The 25,791-nt window shown below is 46.1% G+C and overlaps 2 protein-coding genes across 8 annotated transcripts in view; one reads left to right on the forward strand and one right to left on the reverse strand.

The window, feature by feature from the left end:
- Positions 1-1,567: 1,567 nt before the first annotated feature.
- On the forward strand, positions 1,568-24,109 carry Scn3b (sodium voltage-gated channel beta subunit 3). Of its 2 annotated transcripts, XM_055621989.1 has the most exons (7): positions 1,568-1,916; positions 2,285-2,356; positions 9,280-9,443; positions 11,598-11,823; positions 15,507-15,645; positions 18,694-18,773; positions 19,109-24,109. In XM_055621989.1, the coding sequence occupies exons 2-6, from the start codon at positions 2,302-2,304 to the stop codon at positions 18,755-18,757; spliced, it is 648 nt and encodes a 215-aa protein (XP_055477964.1). In that variant the 5' UTR covers positions 1,568-1,916; positions 2,285-2,301; the 3' UTR covers positions 18,758-18,773; positions 19,109-24,109. The 2 variants fall into 2 exon arrangements, with proteins under 2 accessions (XP_055477964.1, XP_055477965.1); XM_055621990.1 differs by lacking the exon at positions 18,694-18,773.
- A 183-nt stretch (positions 24,110-24,292) lies between these two features.
- The window catches only part of Gramd1b (GRAM domain containing 1B), a 134,803-nt gene continuing 133,304 nt past the window's right edge, over positions 24,293-25,791 (reverse strand). For all 6 annotated transcript variants that reach the window (XM_055621791.1, XM_055621790.1, XM_055621796.1 and 3 more), the window contains one exon: positions 24,293-25,471. The gene's annotated coding sequence lies outside the window, so the exon portion shown is untranslated. The remainder of the gene's footprint in view (positions 25,472-25,791) is intronic.

A 25,791-nucleotide genomic window follows, 5' to 3' on the forward strand; every position in this document is an offset into this window, starting at 1 on the left:
TCTATGCACACGTACAAAACGGCTCCGCAGCAAGTAGTGTAAAAATACTTCATATTTTAACTGAAGATGATCCCCCTACGAAGGACATAATGTTCATATGTATCTGCACACATTCTCCCTCCTAAGCAATTGTGTTCTAATTCCACCAGATTTGTTCTGCTCAGACCACACAGAAAGCACTAGCTCCTATCCATGATCTCAGAGAATCATGCTGATGAATTAAAAATCCTACTGAGAAAGTAATGAGGATGGCCTAAGGTTGGAATTGACTAGAAAATTTTGTACACTAAGGAAGCTTAGTCCCAAGCAAAAGAGTCCCTTTCTTGTGATGGGGCTTGAAGGAAATAACTTCCTCATTAGGAAAAATGTATCAAGAGCATTTAGCACAGTTTGGGGAGGAAAGAGAACAGGATTCAAATGAGTACAAAGGATTTCCTTAACCATCAGAAGGGGCTAAGTTGTGAAGCAAGGGTCAACTGTCACAACAGGAGTCCACACACACTCATCAGGAACGCTCCTCACTGAATTGGAAAAGATGTTGTTGAAGTCAATTTTGAGGACCTCAAAGGCTGATCCTCAACACAAGATGGCGTTTACGACCTTCTGTGACTCTGTGTGTGACATGTTTGCAGGGAGCATTTCCTGTGTACAGTTCACTTGCAGTCAGCTGTTACTCTCTGCATTCCCTTTAGGAATATCAGCTCCCTTCTTTCAGCTAGAGAGCAGGAGAAGAGGGTCGGGGCTGAAGCCAGGCTTTTGAACCAGTTTTTCACCATTAAGCCTTCCCTTCCATTCCAGGCATGCCGAATCCGTTAGGTCAACTCGAGTTTATATCTGAGTGTAAAGGTTCAGGTTTCCCTTCCAGAAATAGGGCGGGGATGCTCAGCAGCTGCTAGGACTGGGGAGTGGCTAAGAGCTGGAAAACGCCTCAACACTATCTATCTGCCTTTTACAAATGGTTATTATGGAAGGGGACCTCGAAAAACTTGCGAAGCGAAAAAGCTTACCCCAAGGCTGCATTTGGATCTAGACTGAGGGATGAGGTGAGGCCAGGTGTGCCACACCCTAACCCACTTGCTGTAATCAGAAACTGTATTGCCGCGTCCCGTTCCTTGTGTTGGGAACCCATTAATCAAGGCAAGACAAAGGCTAGGCAGGCAAGACCGGAGGGGGCGTGGTGGAAGGCTAACAGAAGCCATCCGGGAGCCTGTCCGGTGCTGTGAACATTACAGATGACATCATTGCTTCAAAAGAGATGTGTCCTTCCCTTCTCTAGAGCTGTAGACAAGCATATTGGGAGGCAGCAGGAGTGTGTGTGAAAGCTGCGTGTCCATAACCCAGAGAGAAGCTCAGACAGTAGAAAATCCGGGGTGACAGCCAGCTAGCCAGAGGAGAAGCCACCTCGGCTGGAGGTGTTTGCGACTCGCTGGGCTCCTCCCCCTCTTCTCAGGGCGCCAGCCCTGGGAGGGGCACGCTGGTTTAGGGGTGGGGAATGTGTCTAAGGGGGAGGGTCCATAGCGATGAAAGCCGCGGAAAGCTGCCTGCGCATGTCAAGACTAGCAACACACTCAGCCAGGGGGCGGCCCTGGAGAGGGGCGGCTCGATCACCCAATCACCTAGCGTCGAGGCTCCGCAGGATCCAGGGGCGCGCTCCACGGAAGGGGTTCCCTCCCTCTTCACACCCTCCACCTCTGAGATCGCCGGCCCTACCGGAGCTCCCGCCTCTTTTCCTACCCCTTGAGGACCTCCCCTGGAACAGGGGCCCCTGTGTACAAGACTGAAGTGGAACGAATTCTGTAGCCTAGACGACGGCTGGAGTCGGGACACGCCCAGCTGGAGAAGCCTGCCCCGCCGAAGGAGACTGAGCTCCTAAGTCTCGGGAGATCGAAATCGGAGTGTCGCCGTCCCTAGGAGAGGTGAGAAGTGAATCAACGCTTCGACAGCCCAGCATCCCCGCTCCGGGCTGCGCGCCTCCCTTCCCTGCCCACTTTGCTTTGGCTGCAAACGCAAGAAGCAGGGCAGAGATTGGAATTCCAAGTTGAGGGTGGGCGGGAAGGCTACTGTCCGTGGTGCTGAGCAGAGCCCGGAGACCCGCTCCTGCGAGAGGTGGCCTGAGCTGACACCCTCGCTCCGCTCCAGATCCCGCAGACCCCCGAGGCAGGGAGCTTGACCTTTTCTTCTTCCTCCCACTCAGAAGGTCGCTTCCTTGGGGGCAAGTGATCCCTGAGGGTTTCCTGGAAAGAATCAGAGTGCTCAGTCCTTGAGAGAGATTCTCTCTGTTTAGCTCCGGAAGCCGGAAGGATGCCTGCCTTCAACAGATTGCTTCCCCTTGCTTCTCTCGTGCTCATCTACTGGGGTAAGTGCAAACACCCTCCCCTGCATGTGCAAAGATCAAGCATCGTGGCTATAACAACACTTCAGGGATGTCGCTGGTGACAGAAAGGAGCTCTCTTCTGTGCGTGTCTGCCAGACATGGAGATCCACATGCGCTCCCAGAGATCCGGGTTTGGGGGTTTTCAAAGGCACCTCCCCCTCCCTGTGGCTTGATCCCCCCCCCACCTTAGCCTTCTTTAGGGCTTCTCCCAGCCTCCCTCATTTCCTAATTATTTCTTTTTTCCCCTTTGATGAAAAGAAATGAATCTCGTCGGTTATTTTAAAATCTTGCTCGCATTTACATTTGCATTGCTCAGTGAAGAGTCGGTTCTGAACATCTCAATGATTGGGGGGGGGGGGGGGGGTCTTTCTCTATGTTAAAATTTAAAAAAAAAAAAAGCTCAAAAGCTGGATTCGTGGATTTTGGGAGGAAAAAAAAAACCTATAGTTCATCATTCTGTTCAATTTTTACAAGGGATGGATGGATTAGCAGCTCCAGCCATTTGCTGGTGTGCCTCGGTGGACAGAGGGGTAGTGCATGTAGCTTTCAGGAACATGTGGAGCTGAGGGGCTTTGGTATTTGGTGAGCTGAGTTGTTGTTTTTTTTTTTTTTTCTGGCTTTGCTGGCTTGTTGGTTGGTTGGTTGGTTTCTCTTGGTTGTCAGTGGTGAGAGACTGAGATGACATTGCCCCTTCAAATAAGGACTTGTGACAATAGTGCTGGGCTAAACAGCTTACAGCAGGGTACCTGAATGTGTGCTGAGTGGATTGGGCATCTCAGTGCTAATATGTGAGTGTGTGATACAGTATTTTACCGTTTGTCAACATACGTCTTGGTTCGTGAGTATGTGTGCTAGCATGCATCAGGGCATGTTAGATGAGTATCTGAATGAACTAGTGAGACTCAGCAATGTGCGTGTGCGTGTTTCTGACATTCTTGCATTCATGTCTCTGACTCAGCCCTTGGAACAGGTGCAGGTGCTCTTGAGTTGATAAATCAGTTTATGTGGGCTTAGCTACCTTCCTCCAAACTCAAGTCAACAAGAACATAATGGATTGTGCCCACCCTTACAGAATGTGGGCTCATGGGATTATGTTCCTGTTCTGGGCATGGTTCCCATTCTGCCTGTGCAGTGGCAGGCATGCCTCTTTGTTTTAGTATGACTTTGTCAAGCCTTGGATACTAACTAAAGCTGTGTGTATTATTTGGATTTTGCATGTGACCAGAGGAAGAGCCCAGTTTCCTGTTGCACAAAATGCCTAATGAAACAAAAAAAGGAAGAAAATAAAGCCAACCCCAAAGGCAGACTCACTGCAACCCATTCCCTGTAGCCTAAAGCAGACTTGGCCGTGAAGCTGTCTTGAAGATTAAGGCTGGTATTTGCTCCAGGGAAAAGCTAGGGCTGTGGGGCTTAGGAGAGGTTAGTCTGGCAGAAGAGAAGGTGTAGATGAGGCTCAAGTTGTAAAGAAGGGCTGAATGACAACTGCAGAGTTATTTCAAAACTCTGAATTCTTATGGTTCCTTCCTGAATTTCAGTGGAGGGGGAGAACAGTCTCAACATTTTTTTTCACTAGGACCCGCAAAGCTCTGGTTTGTGTCTCAGTACTATCTCAGTTCTACTACTTCATTTTGATTAGGTAACATCCTCCGAATGTCTGATAAATGTGTTTGGAAGTTGTCACAGATCATGTGTTAAGACCCCTTTCAGCTGACAACTCAACCGGAAGGGAATATTTAGAGACTATTCCTAGAATATGCAGAAGGCCCATCTGCCTTACTGCCTCAAAAATCTTCAAGGCAAGTAGCTGCACATAGATCACATCTATCCTTGCTCGTTCCAAGATTTTGTAACCCAAACACTGGTTCACCGAAAGAGTTTCAGAATGCCTGGCTGTTTGTGTAGGGGAAAGAGCCTCACTCACAAGTGCAATTTTATTTTATTTGCATGTAATCCCAATATTTCTTACTTCTTTTGGTCAGCACACCTGGTAGAGCGACTTGAGAGTTACTTCCACTTTAGGCATGTGAATGTGAATTTATAAAGAGCAGAGGGCCTGCTAGGGAGCTGCTACGTACCCAGTCTTGGTCTTCCAGCATCCGCTGTAGACACATGTGATGATGTGTGCAATTGTCAGGTGGACATTAGTCCTGGAATTCCTCATCTGAGCTTTCCTCCCATCCCCCAACACTACCACTTTCCCTAGGGCTTCATCCATTCCTTAGTTCCCAGTGCTTTCTCTACTTTTGCTCTCCAAGGGTCCCTTATACATATGGGGGGGGTTTGTCTTCTTCCCCTGGCTGCCCTTCCTGGATTTCATTCCTCCAAGGCCCTGCTAATCTGATAGACCAAATTGTTTCAGGATGTTAACATCTAAAAATAACTGTATTCATGACCCTCCCCCCCACATTGTTTACATTCTAATTAAAGCCCTCATTATCTTACTGTAGAGGAAGCGTTCTACGTTCTACGGAGAGCTCAGGAAGGACAAAAAAAGGAAAGAGCTGGAAAAAAAAAAAGCCAGAGGAGTTGGTTCTTTGATTAGTCTGCCATCCTTAATTCATCTCTTCCTTTTCCCATGATTGTCTTCATTGCTACTATAGGAACAAAGGGGCATTCCAAGGTCAGTGATGTAGCTTACATCATCCCAGGAGACTATGGTTTCGAGCCACTGATGTGGTTGACCTCTTTCATGTGTACTGCCTTTCGTGGGTCCCGAGATGTCAAGGACAGAAAGGCAATTGCATGATGGAGAAACCAACTTCTCTGTTGATGAAAGGAGCAGGAGGCCCTATTGTAGAGTGCAAGCAAATGAGGTTAGAGAACATTTTGGCCATTTTGCAATGGGCTGTCCAGGGCTGCAGGAACAGGATTCTCTTGCCTGGACATTGGACTTTGGCCAGAAAAAAGTTCACAGTAGGCATGTTCTCCAATAAGGGAAACTCTCTATACACTTGCCACCCAACATCCACCACCCTGACTCCTTCACTACAAATGAATGATGGTGCTCTTCCTCTGCATCCTAGTTCATGAGAGCATGGCCACCTATCTCCTCCACATTGTTAAGCCAGCACTGCTATCACCTAGTCATAAGAACCTCTCAACCTCACCAATGTACAGCTTTAAATTTTATTATTATTATTATTATTATTATTATTATTATTATTATTATTATTATGTGTGGTGAGTGTGTATATCCTGTGTAGAGGTATGTGTACATGTGTGGGGGTACCCCAGAGGCTAGATGTGGTTGTCAGATCCCCTGGAGCTGAGTTGCAGATAGTTGTGAGGTACCTGACATGGATGCTGGGAACCAAATTCAGGTCTTCTGCAGGAACAGAAAACCGCTGAGGTATCTCTTCAGCTGCCTGAAAAAGAATTCTACTGCATTTGTTTTTTTCTGGGAGAAGGGGAAAGTACGTGCCACTGTGGACATGTAGAGGTCAGAAGACAACCTGTGTGGGCCAGTTCTTCCTTTCTGTCATGCGGGCCCCACGGGACTGGATTCAGGTTCTTCAACTCAGCTGCAAGCGGCCTGATCTGCTGCCATCTTGCTGCCCCTTGTACCAGTCTCTCAATCATCCTTTCTGCTTTCACCTTCGAGTCTGCTTCACCTGCCAATTTTTTCTCCCGTTGGCATGCTGACCATGTAACATAGCAGGAATCAGATCATTCAACTCAGAACTCTCCAAGGTTCCCTAATTAGTGCTGTGCAGAACTCTAACTGTGGATATAGGACCTGCCATGATAGGGCCCTGACCTCCCTCACCTCTCATCTCTCTGTTCTCTATGTTTGCTGGTTTCCCACACTGGACTTTGTCATTCCTGGACTATGGCAGCTCACTTATTTGAACCCTGGAGTGGCTATTTTCTCTTGCTTGTTCTGACTTCATACAAATGTGCCTGTGGCTTCTTCTCTTTTTATTCTTTCATTAGCTTCCCAGTGTCAGAGCTCCCTTCTTCATGAAGCCCAGTCCTTGTTCCCACTCCTTTCCCCTCCCTTCCTCTCCTCTCAGACTCCAAGAGAGCTGGGATGATTGTTTGATTTTTCTTTTTTTATTATTATTTATTATAATTTATTCACTTTGTATCCAGCCCCCTATCTCCTTCCAGCCCCCCATCTTCTTCCAGTCCCACCCTCCCTCCCTATTCTCCCCCTATTCTTCCTCTATTTCCCTCCCCTAGTCCACTGATAGGGGAGGACCTTCTCCCTTTCTATTTGACCCTAGCCTGTCAGGTCTCATCAGGACTGGCTGCATCATCTTCCTCTGTGGCCTGGCAAGGCTTCACTCCCCAGAGAGAGGTAATCAAAGAGCTGACCCCTGAGTTCATATAAGAGACAGCCCCTGATCCCCTTACTAAGGAACCTACTTGTAAACTGAGCAGCCATGGGCTCCCTCTGATTCTTGGTGCCTAGAACAGTACTGACTTCACAGTGGGTACTCAATACATCTGCCAAATTAATGGAAGATAAATAACATTATTAATGACATTTATCCAAAGTACAGTCATGTAAATTAATCCATAGGATTCTTATGACCTATGTGGGTGTTTTATTTAAAAAAAAATTTTTTTTTTGTTGAATAAACTGAGTCTCAAGAGAACTTAGGTAGTTAGTCAAATACTGTCCTTAAGTTTCTAAATACCACCCTACCTTATGGCTGTGACTGCACATTCCTTGGGACTTTTCCTTTCAAACCTGTGAGGCCATCCATCTTCAACTGGTTTTTCTTTGTTACCTCTCATTAAAAATGGACACCAAGGAGGATCTATGTAACATGGAGTTTCTCCTGCACAAACCATTACACAGCACTATGACACTGACTTTTTTGCTTTGAAAGTAAGTCTTTACTGTCGACCGGATGTGGACCCTTCACTAAAATGATGAAACAAATCTTCAGTAGACTGCTGGCCCACTTCCCTTCAGGGAAGCACATTAATTTTTTTCATTTAGAACTTTAAAAACTTTATAATGCCAACAGGCTCTAAATTTGAAAGTAAAAATGAAAGTGCAATAAGTTGACTTCTAATTAAATTAAACATAGTGTTAACTTTTGACCCAAAGCTGCTGCATGGCAGTCTCCCCTCTTCTCAGATAGGCAAGCTGACCATATGTCGTTATATTTTAAATATCAGTGTGGGTTGTTTCACCTTGGAGCATCTGCGTTTATCATTCATTCATGAACAGGGGTGTCAGATGAGCCTTCAAAGTTCCCATACAAGGACCATTGGTGGTTGTTCTTCCCTTGAAGCTTCCAAACAATTAGGTGTAAAATTTCTTACCAAATAGCTTTTTTGTATTTATGAACCGCTGCAGCATCTGAAATATATTTTCAAGTTGTTAATTGTTTTGAGACAGAGTCTCATAGAATTTAGGCTAGCCTCAAAGGCAAGGAAGATCCTGAACGTCTGACCTTCCTGCCTCAGTTTCCTGGGGGCTGGAACTACAGATAGGTACCATCGTTTATCCAGTGTTGGAGCTTCACACGTTAGACAAGCACTCTACCAACTGAGCTACATCCCCAAACCAATATTTGTTATTAATTTGTTCCTGGGATACATAACTGTACCCAATAGCCCCAGCTGTCTTCAGACTTGCAGCGCTCCTGGCTAAGAAGGATTTTCTAAAGTCACTTTGATGACACAAGCCTGTAATCCCACCTCTGGGAGACGGAGGCGGGATTGTGAGTTCAATGTAAACTTGGGCACCACAGCAAGACCCTGTCTCAAAACACTGAAAGAAAAGCAAATTAACTGCACTAAACTGATGTTTATAACTTTTAAAGTTGAGCATAATTGAATTCCCTTTGCATCTGCCAGGCTGAAATGTTGTAAGACAAGCCTGTTCTGTGTCCACATTCAGCACCCCATGCTCCCCCATCTGCTCTTTGCCAGATCTTGAGGATGGGCCTTCTTGACCACTTTGGAAAGCATCCTTTTGTTAAATGTGGCATGCTGAGTTGACTTGTACCACCCGGACTAGCTCTGAACAACTGCAGACTTACCCTCCCTCCTCCTGCACAGTGCACAGCTGTTACTGCCTCCCACGTTTGTTCTCACTTTGTTGGTGTCTGTGTCCTGCTTTTGATTCATTGTAAATTTGCAATCTGATACAGTCACCTTTTTTTTTTTTTAATTCTTTGACTTGGAGTTTCTAGAGGGCATGAACCAAAAGTCCAAACCTCCATGCGGTGTACAAGGTGTCTGATCATCTGACCCCTCCAGAACTTGAATTTTGTCTCTCTGCTCTACACAGAGCTCGTTCTAGCATAAGTGATCAGTTCACCATAGTCCCACTGAGGCTGCGCCGTCCTCCATGGGTCCCCAAATACAGATCTGATTCCCTCTCCCCTTCAGAGCATTGGAGCATTAGAGCTCTCGGCACATTACACCACAGAACACTTGCAGGCCTTTCCAACATGGGTCTCATTTGCCTTTCTATCTCCTGTCCCACCAGCCCTCTCTTCCTTTCTCCCCAGCCCAAGCACAAGTTACTAAGTGCACCTCTGTGGGAACTGGGGACATTGCTAACATGATCCTTTGTATGATCTGGTTGAATCACCACCAGAAATGTATTGTCTGCTGGGTGAATGTTTGTGTGAGTGGACAGTTGACGGATAGGAGCATGGCGTGTCTCCCACTAGACTCCAAGGCTCTGGGGCCAGGCTCAAGTCTGTTCTGTGCTGCATCTCTATGGTTTCCAAAAACTTCCAGTCAAGGTTGCGCCTCTGCTCCATCTTGCTCTGGAGCCATTCTGGTCATGCTTGCTCAAGGAGCCCCAGGGGCACACATGGATCTCATTCTTTTCAACTGTGTCTCATGATTCTTTCTTCTTCTGTCCTCCCTCCCTCCTCATTCCCCAATACCCACTCTGGCTGTCCCCTTCTCGTCACCCAACCTCTCTCCAGTCAGAGTCTGCTTCCCTGTGTGTGTGGAAGTACCCTCGGAGACAGAAGCCGTGCAGGGCAATTCCATGAAGCTGCGATGCATCTCCTGCATGAAGAGGGAAGAGGTGGAGGCCACCACTGTGGTGGAGTGGTTCTACAGGCCTGAGGGCGGTAAAGATTTCCTTGTATGTCAGACTGCTGCCTCTGGCCTTTCTTTTGCTGGCCTGTGTTGTTGTATGCCTGGTACCTAACAGTCTGGGAGATGATGTCCTGACACGCATTCACTTCTCTCCTGAGCACTGACATCTTCTCAACAGATAACTGACAGCCCTATATTAACTCGGGGTTCTTGCAAGGTAGGCCACTTGGCTAGCTGTGAGTAGCCCTGGTTACAAGAAGAAGGTTAAAAGAGGTAAACATATTGAGAGAGCCTTGTGGGGTAGGCACCCTGGTAGACCTCTTACAGGTGTGTTCCTCTTCCACACAGGACTATGAAATGGATTTTATGACTCGAGAGAACACAGGGCATCTTTCTGTAAAGTAGCACAGGTGAGCTCTTCCAATTTGCACAGTCCCAGTTCAGTAGGAGCAGCTGGCATGACCAAAGCTTGTATCACCTGAGATACCCAGGACAGCTACCTCTGTGGGTAAGCTGTTTAGCTAGTTCTCGTCCTACTCTGTATCTCAAGTTGCCATGTCCCCAGAAGGATCCCTAAACCTCTCCCTCCCAATGATCTAGATACCAAGGGATTTACCCCTGACAGGACAAGAAGCCTTCCAGATTCTGTGCCAGGGTCAGCATCAGTATCAGTTCTGGTTGGTGTGAGACAGTTGCTCATGGGGTTGTAGCATTTAAATCACTGTCAATACTTTCACTGACTCTGGAGCCACGTCACCTGCATTCCATTCTTTTCTCCACCCCATTTAGCTAAATGCCCTTAGAATATTCAACCTCTTGATGCTTGCAATTATTTTTCTTTCTTTTAAGTGGGAATAAAAACAAAAACTTCCTTATGGGGTTGTTACCAAGACTCATGAGCTCTGATTTTTAATGCATTTAAAGTAGTCCTTGAAATATGGTGTTTAGAAAATTGAAGCTCAAGAGTGACATAAGTTATCAAACAAGTTTAGATTTAAATACACACACACACACACACACACACACACACACACACGAGTTTAGATTTGCACACGGAGTGACAGCAGATCCATGGCTCTTTATACAGCTCTACCTTGCTCTCTTGGGTCTCTTGCCACAAGACTTAAGGTAGACAACAACACGGTGGAATTGACTTTCACTTGTTCATTCTTTCTTTCCCAAAAGGTGGGTTCATTTCTGATTCTAGGTTCTATGTAGTGTTTGGATCTAGGTTTGCTCCAGTCTGATGCCAAGGCAAGGACCAGCGACAATTTCTTAAGAGCCTAACTTAAGCCTGAGTCACACACAAGGAAGGTACCACTCAGATCAGTGCCCTACTTCTAGGAAGCCAAGGGTCTTGGCCAGATTTAGCCCATGGGTTTCATGGCTGCCTATCTGCTAGCTGCATTTACTGCTGCAAGCCTGTCCCAAACCAGGTGTTACAACTGAGGGACTAAATTGCAGTTCATGTGTAAGAGGAATATGTGTTTGAACTTCAGTCACTGCCCATGGCTAGTGAAGACTAGATTAAAAAAAAAAAAAAAAAAGTCTGTCAGAGTATTTGGGAAAGAAGTTGAAAACACCTGACTCTTGTTCTAATCCATCCCGAAGCAAAAGCTCTACGTACATCTCTCTGCCGTAAGTTCTTGGTTCACTTCAGAAGTATGGATCCCTGCCTGCGGCCTGGCCAGGCTGCGCCACAACCGCAGTAATAGGTGCCTGCTCAGAAAGTCAGGCTTTACGCTGAGGGCTGTCAGGTATCTTCCCTGCTAACACAGCTGCCTTGTTGGTCTCTCTGTATCCTGCTCCCTCACTGGCTGCCTCATCCTCACTGTTGTTCTTTGCCCTCTTTCTGCTTCTAACCTTTTGTTTTCCTGTTCCTAGTCTCTTTTGTGTATCAGCCATCCCCCTTCTCTGCCCTGCTCCTCTTTTATCCTCCAAGGACCTTTTCTAATTACTCTACGATGCTTCTTCCCTCTCCACGTCCACATGTCCAGATATTTGTTTGCCTCTACCTGCTTCACTCTGTCTTCACCCTCTCCTATGGCTTCCTCTGTGCCTTTTATCCCACCCCCATGCTCTGGGTCCTTCGATAACATTGTCCCTTAGTTTTGCCACACACGGAAACTCTTGTTCTTCCTTCCACCCTGTCCTTACCTGGCTCTCTTGCCACCATCTGCTTCTGCTCCTGTCTCTGCAGATCTATGAGTATCGAAATGGCCACCAGGAGGTGGAGAGCCCCTTCCAAGGTCGTCTTCAGTGGAATGGGAGCAAAGACCTGCAGGATGTGTCCATCACTGTGCTCAATGTCACTCTGAATGACTCTGGCCTCTACACATGCAACGTGTCCAGGGAATTTGAATTTGAGGCACACAGGCCTTTTGTGAAGACCACGAGACTAATACCCCTGCGGGTCACTGAAGAGGGTAAGCCTGAGGCCTGTGGTCTCTTTGGGGATGGGGTGAAGGACACTGGCTTTCCACACGTGTGATCCTTAGAGAACGCACAGGCCCATGCATGTAGGCTCTGCCTTCCTTGCATGGTCCATTCCCTACAACCTTCCCTACCAGAATCCCTCGCTGTGTCTCCCCTCAAAGCAAACAGGCTAAAACAGGCTTTGGGGATGACTTCTCTGGTTCACTAGAGAAAAAGGGCATCCTCCACAAGGCCTATAGCTAATGACTCAGGCATGCCTTTCTCTCTAGCCAGTTCTGAATCCCTAATCTATACCTAGAAGTCATCCCTTCTGCTGTTTCAAGACACATATATCTCCAAAGAGGTTGCTTTCAAGTTTTAGTGGGACACAAGTCTCCTCAGAGTTTAAATTTTTTTTTAAATTACACTGTGTGTGTGTGTGTGTGTGTGTGTGTGTGTGTGTGTGTCTGCATGAACACATATCATGGACATGTATGGTATTCAGAGGACAACTTGTAGGAGTTGGTTCTCTCCTTCTCCTATGGGGGTAACAGGATGGAACTCAGTTCATCATGCTTGGTGGCAGGCTCCTTAACTGATACTCCTTCTTGCTGGCCCTTCCCCACCTGTAGTATCTCTACATGTTGTCTGTCCTCAGCCAGGAGTGGGAACAAGTTGATAGCTCTCTAGTCATTAATGTCTTCAGACTCTGTCAGTTCACTGTTAGCAAGCGGGAAGGACTGTCAAAAACCTACCGTGTATTTCCCCTCGGTCCAAGTCTAGAGCGTGAGGGGACCTCACAAACTGCTTGTGTGCTGCCGTCAGGAAACAAAGAACTGTGGTTGGTTCATGGCCCTGGCAAATACTTCTTCCCAGGTCAGAGTATGAACTCTGCACCTCCTTTTAGGTTTCCTTCCCGGGGCCAAATCACCATGCCACCCTCATCCCCCTCAGCCGGTTACATTTTCAGATTCTTATTGCTGCCCTAACCTACACGCTGGTGAGCAGGCAGTGGAACAGTCCACGGAAAGAGAAGTCCCTAAGGAAGGGAGGAAGGGAGGAAAGGTAACCTTTAGGCCACTGGCTAATTTAAAAACACAAAACAAAAACCATCATTGTTACAAAATCTAGAAAGTAACAGTTTCTGGGTCTTGAGAGTGAATGATGCTGAGACACTAACTCAAGTGGACTTCTGAAAGGCTCAGGCCACCGGAAGGAAAACTTGTTGATCCAATTCTGTTCTCAGAGCCTTTGTCCCCCTGGTAAGGAAGCGGAGGGGTTGAACAGGAAGCTCTCTGAGGTATAAATCCTTTCCATTACCCTCTTTTGTTTATGCATTCTCTCGTCCCTGGGGGAGGGAGTCTGGTGCCATCTCGTGTTTACCACCAGAAACTGTTGGCTGCTGCCTGCCCGACCACAGGCAGGTGCCTTTGTTTCTTGGTCCCCTGCTCTCTAGGGCTTTGGCCTCCAGAGACGCTGGGGACAAGGTCAGTGGGAAAGAGTGGCATCACCGAGCTAGCTTGCCTGCTTGGCACCAGAGCAATCCTCAGGAAAGAAGAGAGGGGAAAACAAGCTCACGGCGAGAACAGAGCCGCACAGGTGATGGGCTGGGCAGGAGTCTAGATAATATTCAATCTGTCTGCCTCCACACCGCCCTTACAGGTTGTGACCTCAGTAGCTTAAGGTCCGGTGTGTGTTCATGACACCCCTCAGCCACATGGAGGGTGCAGGTTTGGTGAGGATGTTCTGAGGAGCAAGAGGCCTGCCTAAGAACGTGAAGTGGCGTGAGAACGGGGTCCAGCATCCAGATCTCTCCATTATCACGTTACCCCAGTGCCTCTTTTCCTTCTATCACCATCCCCACTCTGAGATGCTTTTCCTTTGCTTTTAGTTTTTGACTCTGTAACCCCTTGGCAGCCAGCCTACCTGCCTCCCCAACCCTCATATCACTTATAGGTACACAGACAGATATGTGTGTGCCCCACTCCTGGGGCCCCAGCCAGTCTGCCTGTTTCTCCTGCTCAGCTTTTTCCAGGCTTAGTCTCTCTGTCCTCATTCTAAGACAGGAAGCTGTGGCCCCTTCTCCTACAGGTGACAGAAATATGCAATGTCCTTCCTATTAGTACCTGGAGCTATTGTACCAAAATTGAGAAACCATGCTTTAAGCAAGCCTATCATACACATTTGCCTGGCCATATCAATCCCAGAAGAAGACATGTGAGGGATATTTTCATGTTCATATGTTTCCAGCTTCACCGATGACCTTCGGCTCCAGTAGGAGGAGAAAGAAAGCTGAATGTCTAAGTATCTAAAAATTAGTCAGCAGGCCAATACTTCAAAAATATATTCTCTCATAGTCAATAGAAAAGCAGCATAGCACTATTCTACCTGGAAGTGATTTACTGGCTGGATGAAACAATGCTACATGAGATTCTAAGAGAAGTTTCCCCTGTAGGGGCTTTCAGCAGCATCTAGGGTGATTCTCAGGAGGCTGAAAAGCAGGGCAGGGTTCCAGGACAGAGGCGACTGTGGGAGGCACTTACAGTGAAAGAAGTGTGAGAAGATGAAAGGGAATCGAGAACACCAGTACATAAGAGAGGTTACAGCTAGCCAAACAGAAAGAAGGAGAAAGGATGGAGTGAAAATGGCCGAACGTATCATGTCACCAGAGATGGCTTTATCCTGGAGTGGAGGGAACACTGAAAGATTTTAAAGAGGGAAATGGCAGGATCCATATGTGTTTCAGAAGTAGAACTGAGGAAGTCCCTGTAAGTTTACTGAACCCTCCAGGACTCACTCCTGCTGAGGTTTGGCACAACCCGGAAGGCCCTCATTTCCCCTTCCAGATGCATGGAAAACATACTTCTACCACTGGATGGGCTAATGGTATTCCGAAATGGTCCTTCTCTCTGGGGAACCACCTCTACTGTCTACGGTTGTGGGACTGTTTTGATGCTGTGTTTATCTCTTGTGTAGTGCTGGAAGTGTAATCCAGGTGCCTTGTAAGTGTGCTATCCCTAAGTTCACCATGGCTAACATAATGATACCCTCAAGTACACTGAGTAATGTTACTTTCACAACAGTCCAGGGTAGTTTGAATTATTACCCTCATTTTACAAATTAAGAAACTGAGACTCAAAAAAAAAAAAAAAAAAGAGAATTTACACAGTAGGCAGCAAAACTCAGATGTAACTGGTGTGTGGTGTGTGTGTGTGTGTGTGTGTGTGTGTGTGTGTGTACTCACACATGTATTCTGGGTCCAGCATTCCTTCTTACACTTGTCATTCCCCTCATCCTTATGTCCAGAAAAAGTTGAACAGTCAAATGAGAAAGCTGACAGGGAGTCAGGCTGTGTAGATTCCTTTGATATCCTCACGAGTTCCTCCAGACTCAGTGCTTATCTGAGCTATACATAAAAACAGGCTTTGGTCTGAAGAGATGGCTCAGCAGTTAGGAACACTGGTTGTTCTTCCAGAGGTCATGAGTTCAATTCCCAGCAACCACACAGTGGCTCACAACCATGTATACTGAGATCTGATGGCCCTCTTCTATCATGCAGGCACATATGCAAATGGAGCACTCATATACATAAATAAATCTTTAAAATAATAAACTGGCTTCACATATCTATGAGCCTAGTGGGACACGTGTCTGTGGGACACGTGGACTCTGAATGTCATTCTCCTCCTCGTAGAGGGAGAAGACTTCACCTCCGTGGTCTCGGAAATCATGATGTATATCCTCCTGGTCTTCCTCACCTTGTGGCTGTTCATTGAGATGATCTACTGCTACCGAAAGGTCTCCAAGGCTGAAGAGGCAGCCCAGGAAAATGCGTAAGTCCAAGGATGTGTAAGTAATAGCAGCTCACACACTCAGAAAGTGTGTGTTCCCAGGGGCGAGGTGTTAAGTGAGTCATACACCTTGTCCGCTTAACAATCTATAAAGGACACATATTACAGGTAAAATAAAAAGCCATCCTGGGAGAGTTTCTGTAAAGCTGTTGTTAGCAGCAGATAGTCTTAGTTACTGTTGCTATGGGGAAAAAATTTAAAAAAGCAACTGGGGGCAAGAGAGCATCTGTTTTGAGGTGCTGCTGGGTAGTGCCTCTCAGAGGACATAGAGGAACTTCTTGCTGGCTTGCTCCTCATGGCTTACTCAGGACTGCCTACCCAGGGACCCACATTGAGCTGGGCCATCCCATGTCATTCATCAGTCAAGAAAATACCCCACAGACTTGCCCACAGTCAGTTTGGTGGGGGCATTTTTCTCAGTTGAGGTTCCATTTCCTAGATTATGTTAAATTGACAAAATAGCCAGCACAGAGACAAATTAAGATCTGAATTTAGGCCAGCTGTCTCTTGGCCTGCATCTTAAACCACTGTGGAACAGACCAGCGGCTGCCAAAGCAACCCCATGAAGTTATATATTATCATAACAAGTTCATAGATGTTGCGTTGAGGCTGGCTCACAGCAGACAAGCAGCCACACTGCTGAGTTGAATAGAGAAGCTGGGAATTGAACCCAGGCCTCCTGTTTTTAACACCTATCCTCTTTGTGACATATTTGACTGTTCTCTGTCTGCATCCTGGAGCATATCTACCTTGTCAGTGTCTGTTATTAGCTAAAGAGCACCACAAAACATGCTCTTTCTTTTAAAGCTTCGCAGCAATTGAATACCTTGAAGCATTTAATCCCAGCACCCAGGGAGGCAGACGCAGGTGAGTTCCAGGCCAGCTTGGTTTGCAAAGTGAATCCAGGACAGCCAAGGCTATACAGAGAAACCCTGCCTTGCAATAAATAAATAAATAAATAGATAAATAAATAAATAAATAAATAAATAAATAAATAAATAAATAATGAGCAAGCCAATAAACCCCTCAACCAGGGGATCTAATCCCCTAGTATTTGGCCTCTACCTCCCCCACTTTCCCATCACTCAAGATTGAGTACATGTGAGAAGTTCTAGAGTCTGTAAGGACAAAGGGGCTGAAAAACCTATTGGCCTGTTTTTTGGAAAAAGAAAAAAAGAGGCTATGTGAAAAAAGTGCACAGATGTTCAGTGACACGGCTCAGGCAGTACTTAGGAGGCCTAAGCCATTATTGCCTAGAATTTTTTGATAAAATTTAAAAATAACTCATGATCTCAGAGAAATAAAAATTACAACCAATTATGTTTAAAGGCAGTACTCAGTGGAACACTGAGGCTTGGACATGCTGTGGCTCCAGCTGGGCCACAATGGGAACTAAGACCTCCAGAACAGCCAGGATCCCCAGAGGTCAACAAAAGGTAGACGAGACAACAACCAGCTCTGAGAAAAGCCAAGGAACTCATCTATGCTGGCCTGACTCTGAGAAGAATCAGAAAAGAGTCTTGGAAATAAGTAACCACAAGCTTCCTGTTTGGGATTTCAATGGATATTATCCATATGATTAAGGAAACTTAAGATGAGAAATTCTACTCAAAGCTACAGAAATACGAAAAAAAAATTCCAAAGGGACTCTCTCTGCCAAGGCCTCACAAGATTCTTCCAGCCTAACTGCAGTTAAGTCTGCATTCATAATCTCATCCCAACCTAGAACTAGCCAGAAGAAAGCATTCTAGCACAGCAAGAGATGTTAAACACAGCAGGATTAAGTCCCAGGAGACTGACTCAAGAAGTCTAAGCAAAGCATAGACAATAAGCTTGTTTAAAATAGTTAAAACAGGGCTAGGATGTGGCTCTGGAGGAGGGCTTATATCTCACCTCTGAGGCCTTGGGGTCAATTCCCAGCACCAGATAAAAATAAACAAAATAAAATACTTGGCGGGGGGGGGGGGTGGAACAGGGCCAAAGAGCAAAGCAATTTGCTAAGAAAGGGCAATCAGTTTATAGAAAAACAAAAAAAATTTCTGGAAAAATTCAACTGCTCAGTGGATTAGTTCAATAGAAGATTAGGTACTGCTGACCAGAAGATATATTTGAAAAGGTTGCGTAAAATATGGGACAGGAAAAAGAAAGGTGAAAGGCAGTAAAGAAACAGGAAAGGGGAAATGAGATGATCCATTTTGGAGGATGGAGAGAGAGGGAGAGTGAATTAACTGCACTCAGGAGTAGGGGGTGGACAGAAAGAAAAAACTTCCCTAAAGGAGCATAATGCTCGTGGTCCTCTGTTTAGGATCACTCATCCTAAGAGGTTTGTTGTTGTTGTCTCACTTTATAACATGAAAGCAATATATGTTCAGTGGTTATTACTTCGGAGGTTGGATTTTTGATGTCCTCCCAGAATAGAAATACAGTTTGTTCTCTTCTGATGCTGATCAAAAAAGTACAAATCAAAGACGAAAAAAAAAAAAAGATAATTTTTGCCACACTATACGTAAAACATCAGTTGTTCATGATAAAAAGCTATAGAAAAACTTACTAACAATAGACTGGGACAAATTTTCCAAATATGAAACGGTAAAAAAAAAAAAAAAGAATCAAATTTTTCAGAAGAAAGAAAAACAAGAAAATAAATCATGAGATTATAGATGTAGAAAACAAGATAGCTTAGAAACATGGAAATGCTCAACTTCACCAGTAGCTGGGCAGATGAAAATTAAAGCAACTGTGAAATACAACTCCTGCCCCATTCAGTTTAGTCAACACTCCAATCTACACCGTAAAGATGATGAGAAGGGTCAGACACTGCTGGTGGAGGTGTTCATATGCAAATATGGGAGGGGGTTATTACTCTATCTGCTGAGAGGCTAGTTGTAGATTTGTCTTTGGAATCCCAACCAAAAGGAGATACAGAGCTGTTCTGTATACAGCCTTGTCCCTAGGTCACATGCCTTCTTGTTTCCTACCCACTCAGCAATGACTACTACTGCCTCTTTCCCCCTCCCATGCCCACTGCAGGTCTGACTACCTTGCTATCCCTTCAGAGAACAAGGAGAACTCTGTGGTACCCGTGGAGGAATAATGTGATGTGACTTGAGGTGACGTACAGGGATTTGGGAGGGTAAGGTGGATGTGGATGGCATGTCATACAAGTGTTGTTTGGCATCCACAGTTGAAGTGACTTTTAAATTTGATCTTCTCTACTCTTCATAACAGTCCCACCCTCCGGGTACTTTAAGTTAATGGTCAAGTCACAATGCCTTCCGTTATGTCAAACCTTTCAGAAGCTGAATTACTTTGATCTGAATGTTGGGCAGCCCAATCCTATTGCTCATAACAAAGGCATCCTAATTCTATCCTTCCCTCTTTGGTCCACATGTATTTGGGAAGGGCTGTGCTGGACATTCTCAGTGAATTCTTCTGTTGTTGGTAGGTGATCTGAGCACTGAGAGACTGGATATCCCCAGTTCAGTGATGTCAGCTGCATCAGGAAGTGCCCCAGGAGTCCCAACACACCCATCTTTCTGTTCGTCTTTCACCCAACCAACTGTGAGATTTTTTACCTGACTTCCCAACTCTATCAGAACTCTACACATCTTGACCTTGCCTGAACTGAAGAGCCAACATCTCTACAAGGACTAAACCTCACGCTGTCCTTGCTTCCAACCAAGCAGCTCCCAGTTTAACTACAGTCGTCCCCTTACGCTCCACATAACTTTAGATAAGTACTGGAGAGTAGTATTCCCTCTGCCCTAACTGTCTGCAATGGGGTTGTTCTTCACTGCTTTAACAGGATGGCTGTATACCAGAAGGAAGCCCTGATTAGTTTGTGTGAAAGCCAAAGCATGCCGTGCACTTTGATTCATTGAAGTCAAGTTTTTCTAAGTCCATGGACCTGCTTCTCAGAGCACCAGAAAGCAGCATGCCCCTAGAGTTTCCGTGTGCACTTGGACGCTTTCTGGAGCTCATTGTTTTGGGGCTACATCTCCATAATCCCAAAGGCCTGGAGCAAATCCAAACTTCCAAGAAGCCAAGGAATGATCCAGGACAATTTTAGTACATCTTGAAATGGATACAACATACTCCTGATATTGAAAACATGGATGACTGTCCTTTCTGGATTGAAATTCCTCCATTCTTCTTTTTTCAGTGTCTATGGATCAGTATTATTCTTCATTTTACAGGAGGCAGCGGAGACTCACACAGGACTGAATGGGACATTTAGGGCATTAAACTGGACTAGAGATGAGATTGCCATGCTGCCAACCTCACGATCCCTGTGATGAAAGATGTTTTTGAAGATTCTAATATTCAGTTTGGCTACAGCCATGCCACTTGCCCAGCAGAGGCTAACTATGATAGACTCCAGGAACTGGAAACCAGGCAAGAAAACACAGATGGCATGAGATAGACCTGCAGAATTTCACATAAAGATTTGTGAATCTGAAGCACCCTCCAGAAGAGACAGAACCTGAGAGCAACATCTATATGAAAAAAAAAAAAAATGGTTTTAGTCTGAGATGGATGATGAACGAAGTGACAGAAATGGGTGTGTAGCTTCTAATTACCTCACCTGTATATCTGTAATGTTTGGGTATCTGGTGTTTGCAGAGCCCCACCCCCACCTCCAGGAAACATAGGAACAGTGAGAAGATGTTTAGTCAATATCTCGTTTTAATGACTGTTCTAAGTGCAATATTCTTTAGCCCCTATAGACAGCAAGAGCAAAAGGCCTTATGGTGTATAAAAAGATGAAAGTGAGATTCAATAAGAGAAATGTCCTCAGATCTGGGAGATCTGTAAAAGAGACCATTCTCTGCTCCCACTGGGCTTTGTAGGACAAGCTCACTTTTCACCCCTCCCATTGCTGGGGCATACTTGAAAAAAGACCCTCAACATATCTGAAAGAGTCTAATTTTGTTGCAGAAAATTAGACCCTTCTCATCAGTTAATTTTCCACCCCATACTTCTGAAATAAAAGAGCTAACAATTTTTTTTTTTTTTTTTTACAACTAGGGAAATAGACTTGAATTAATGCCACAGGCTAGTTGATGGCAGCAAACCTTTCTGTGAAGGGCAGTCATTTCCTCCATCATACTTTCTGCTTGACCATGCATCTAATTCATGACTAGGTAATAAGTGTGACTGCCTTTCCTCTTCCTAAAAAGAATTTCAACCTGTATACCAGAATTCTGAGTGTTTATAATGAAGCTGAATGATCCCAATCATGTGTCCCTTACAAGACAGTTTCTCTTCTCTCTTCCCTTTTTCTAAAATCTCAGTTCTTCTCGTTCTTGGTTCCTTCATTACACCTATAGAGCTTGAAAGGCATTTTGACTCTGATTCTTTTGTCTCTCCTCTACAAGTGCTCCAGTGATATGAATGCTATTAATATTCAGTGTTACAATGAAGAAACGGGGGTCCTCTGACATCAAAAAGCTTTACCAAATCACCAGGTCACAGAGCCTGCTGTACTCAGAGAGCTAGAATCCTGGTCTTCCCACTCCATCTCACTTCGCTTCCCAGTTTTACCACTTAACCAGCTTTCTTCCCTCACCCTCCACTCCTTTTTTTTACCTCGCTTCTGTCCAGCTCTTTTCTTCACTGTCCCCTAAGCTTCTTATTCTTCAGCTTCTTTACCCTTTCCTTCTTTGTGGATGCTAGACACATGCTTTGGGAGTCCATCCCACTCTATTTTTGTCTAGTTTGTAAGTACGTGGTTTATCCGAATCACAATTGATCATGGTCATAGCCTACACGGTGCGGCACTCACCAGCTTACTTAAAATGTTCACCATTTCCATTTCTTCCCTTATTTTGACTTAGAGTCCCAGACTAGACGTGTGCAGCTCTGGAGCATTTTCTGGTGTGCTATTGTTGACTAAAGGGCTTAGAAGAGTTCTCAAGGGCTATAATCATTTAGAATCCCCATCGTTTGTCTTGGTGCTGGGTATTTCCCATGGCTGATCCTTCAATAATTTACGGAAGGTCAAACTAGGCTAAGTCTGGTTTCCCCTTTCTTACTGCTTAACAGCTGTGAACTTAGTTACTCAAGTCAGTTGGTCGAGAACGCATCTTGCCCTGTTGACTTTTCCTGTCAGCTAGGTCTTGTATCAAGCCCCAATCCCTAAGTGGAAATACTCAGTGCTTGTTTCTATCTCAAGCTTCACCTTCAGTCTGTTTATGCATTGCTCTTTGGTTTCCCCACCCTCAAACAGCTGCACATACAAGCATTCTTTTGAGTTTCTTGGTTCACTCTAGACATCAAACTAGAGTTACAAGTAAAAACGGAAGTTTTCAGAGCAAGATTATGCTAAGCCAGACAGCAGTGAGGTGAAGAAAAGGAGACAGGGCTCAGGCAATAGCTCAGTGGGTCAAGTGCTTGCCACACAAACATGAGAGCCTGAGTGTGATCTCCAGAATCCACAGGGGCAGCCAGGCATTGCGACACTGGTAATCCCAGGGTGAGGAGGCAGAGACAGGAAGATTCGTGGGCCTCAGGGCTTCGCTAACCAGGTCACCTGGCCTAGATGTCTTGGCAAGCTCCAGGTGAGTGTGAGACCCCATCTCAAGAAACAAAATCCCAACAAGGTGGATGGTGCCTGAGGAATGACACCTGAGGTTGACTTCTGGCACACAAGTTAAGATCAATATGCTTACTACATAAACATGAACACACAGAGAGACAGAGAGAATCCTTCTTCCTCTCATGTCTGTCTTATAAGAAACCCCTCGTTGTGTGAATTCAGTGGCTGCAAATGTATCTAACTATGACCTCGGTGTGCTTGCTAACTGGGCTCATCATCTACTCACCACACTGTGCAACACTCGCTCTGTGTCAAGTACCAGATTGGTACCAGGCTCTAAATAGACCCCATGATCTTAGGTCTATAAAAGTCTGCATGCGTGTGTCTGTGTGTGCATACACTCGGGCACAGGCACGTGATTCCGATAAAAATCTCCGTTCATGTCATGTCTCCGAAGACTGCTTGTTCTCGGTTTGCTCTGCTTACAGCTTGTGGCTGCTGCCCACCTGGCTCCTGCTAACACACAGTCTGCCCGACTTCCGGCACCCAAGAAACTAACCTCAGAGAATAAACAGTACTCAAAAGTCTAAAACGAAACATGCTAGATGTGGGATCCAGCCTTTCAGTCTCTCCTTTTTCTCCTCTACACAAATACAAAAGAACGCAGGAGAAGCGCTTTCTTGAGCAGCATCACACATTTCCTAACCAGGTGGGGAGATTGCTAACTGAAGGGAAGATCTAACGTAATGAAGGCCCAGGTGGCTTCACTGTAGAGAGCCTAAGGGCAAAGATGTCTTTCAGTTATCTAGCTTCCTAAAGGAGCCAAGAGCCTCTAAAGGGGAAAGCATAGCAAGAAACAAATGAGGATTCAGTCCACCACAATTGTTGCGTATTGGGGGGCAGGGTTGGAGACAAGGTTTTTTCCCCTGTAACCCTGGCTGCCCTGGAACTTGATCTGTACACCAGGCTAACCTCGGAACTCAGAGATCCACCTGCCTCTCAAGGGCTGGGTGTAATGGCGTGCACCACCACACCTGGCTCTACCAAACTCTTACAACAATGCTGATTAAGACTGAAAATGGGGCTGGAGAAATGGCTTAGTGGTTAAGGGTGTTTGTGGCTCTTCCAGAAGACCCCAGTTTAACTCCCAGTACCCATGTCACATGGCTCCCAACCACCTGTAATTCCAGCTCCTTGGGATCTGATACCCTTTTTGGCCAATGAAGGCACCTGTACTTACAAGCACACAGACATGGACATAATACACACAATTAAAAATAAATCTTTTAAAAATATTTACAGATTAAAATTATTGTAGTACAATCTCAGCTACCACTGTAAGAGAGATACTTGCACTTCTTCTCTATAAGACATTATCCCCGAACACTGATTGAAATGACAAATGTTGTTATTGTGTGCTCAGGTGTGACAGTTAAGCCCTCCCCCTCCAATGCTCTTAAAACATTGAAGAAGGAATAGGTAGACTGTGGGATCCAGAGGATGGGGCTGGGTGCTGTGAAATGCTGTCTGGCCACTGATCATGATTATACAGCCATCTATTTGTGACCTGAACAAGACTGGGCCTTTCATCCCATCATGGATGGTTGAGGCTCATGAGGCCCACCCCCCCCCCGCCCTATTGTGGGGAGAGAGGCATTTTCTTTAGGGGTGTAGCCATGAGTAAGTGGCTCATGCTTCAGTAAGCAGACTCCCCTACCCGTGCTCATACAAGCAACCTAACTAAACCCAGTGAGTTACAAAAAGGAATGAAGGTAGGAGGGACAAGCAAAGGTAGAAAGGGGATAAGAGACGATAATGGGGGTGGGTCTGGTCATAATACATTGTACACCTGTATGAACTTGTCAAAAATAGGAAATAATGAACAGGAATTAAATAAAAATTCAAATCCCAAGCAAAAAACTTAGCTATTCCATTTAATTAGGCTGCTTCCCTTCCTGAGATGGAGGCCTACACGTGGCAAATATGCTGGTATGCGCCTGCCCTCAACTTGCTGTGAGCATATCTAGGGATACCAGAAACACTGGCGATGAAGAATACCGACGGACCAAGCAATAAACACACACACACACACACCATTTATTAATTGTAACTCAATACTTTTTTTTTTCCTTTAATTCATACTGGACTTCCATGGCTCTAGCTACTTTACATTAAGATTTGGCTGGGTAGCCTTGTGGGTTTCTAGGTACTAGCAATAAGTTTTCAGACCTTGCGCACAGCGCCAGGCGAAGTACAGTTATAGATCCAAGTACAGACGGCCAGACAACTCAACTGCAGCCAACCTGTGCTCTTTCCTGTGGCCCAGTGCAGGTGCTGGGTGCTGCTCCCTCTGCCTCACCCGACTCCACCCCGTGTCAGAATTATCCAGGGGGCCACTATGGCCTCTGAGCCATCCCTCCCCACCTCAGAGTCTAGGTTGAGGGAGGGGGGAGAAAGCACCATGGGTTTGGGAAGATGGTGTGGTCCATGCAGAGAGTGGTCTGGCCCTAGAGTGCAAGGTAGGGAGACGTGGGATGCCACACATTCTTGTTGGCAAAAGTGACTGTTTTACTGTGCGGTGTCTGCACACAACACAGAAGCCCAGGGCCAACTCCCCAAGACAGCCTGGTGTCCTGCTTGGAGCAAGGGCTGCCATTTTGCTTCTGAGGTGTCGTATTGTATTGAGAGAAGCAAGGAGGACCAGAGGGCAGAGATGACAATGTCCATTAAGCATTCACATGCTGGGAAGATCGTCTGGCATCAGCAAATCTTGGCAGGTAAGTACTTCTCATCGGCAGCCAAGGCTCCAATCCGGGCTCCCAGGCCTGCTGAGGACCTCTCCAAGTCACAAGACCCCTGAGCTGTTGTGCGGCACATCAGAACAGGGAGCTGGCTGAGCCCATCACAATGGCTGGAGCAGGAGTGAGGTAACGAGGCTGGGCAGAGAGGTGGGAGAGGGCTCTCTCTACACCATGTGCAAATCCCTGCTTCATACCAGGAATGCAAGGATGCTGAAAGATTGCCTTCCAGAAAACACTTCTCTGAGACCCAAATGCATCTTCTGGAAGAAGACTTGGAGATAGAAGGGAGTGGGGCCAGCCTGCTGGAGGATACCGGGGTGGGACGGATGAGGGTCGAGGATGGCAAAGGAAAAATGGGAATGATTGCCCCATAGCTTAGAGATGGGGATGGGGTTGGGGTGCGGGAGAGAGTCCTGGAGTGGGCAGGCAGAGTCCAGGTGTGTAGGAAGGGCCATCACAGCCCTGCCACCTGGGGGAAGAGAGAAGATTGCTATTTCTCCTTGGCCATAGAGAGAAGGGCTGGCTTTGGCTGCCCTGCAGAGCTAAGGAAGTGGGATGGGATGGCACAGAAAAGGACCCTTCTGGGAGCACAAACAGTCCAGAAAGAGTCCCCTTGCCAGTCATTTCCCCAACACCTCATCTGACAGGTGCTCTCTGTGATAACAACAGGCCAGTCCCAGCATAGGTGAGGGGCTGTGGACAAGCAGAGAAGCCACTTGAGGCAAACTCCTCTTGAGGTTTCCTGATGCTCCCCACTCCTTGATGCCAGTGCCCTAAGGCCAGCCAAGG

This window comes from Psammomys obesus, unplaced genomic scaffold (assembly GCF_907164565.1).
Source record: "Psammomys obesus unplaced genomic scaffold, mPsaObe1.curated_primary_1811, whole genome shotgun sequence".
Lineage (NCBI taxonomy): Eukaryota > Metazoa > Chordata > Mammalia > Rodentia > Muridae > Psammomys > Psammomys obesus.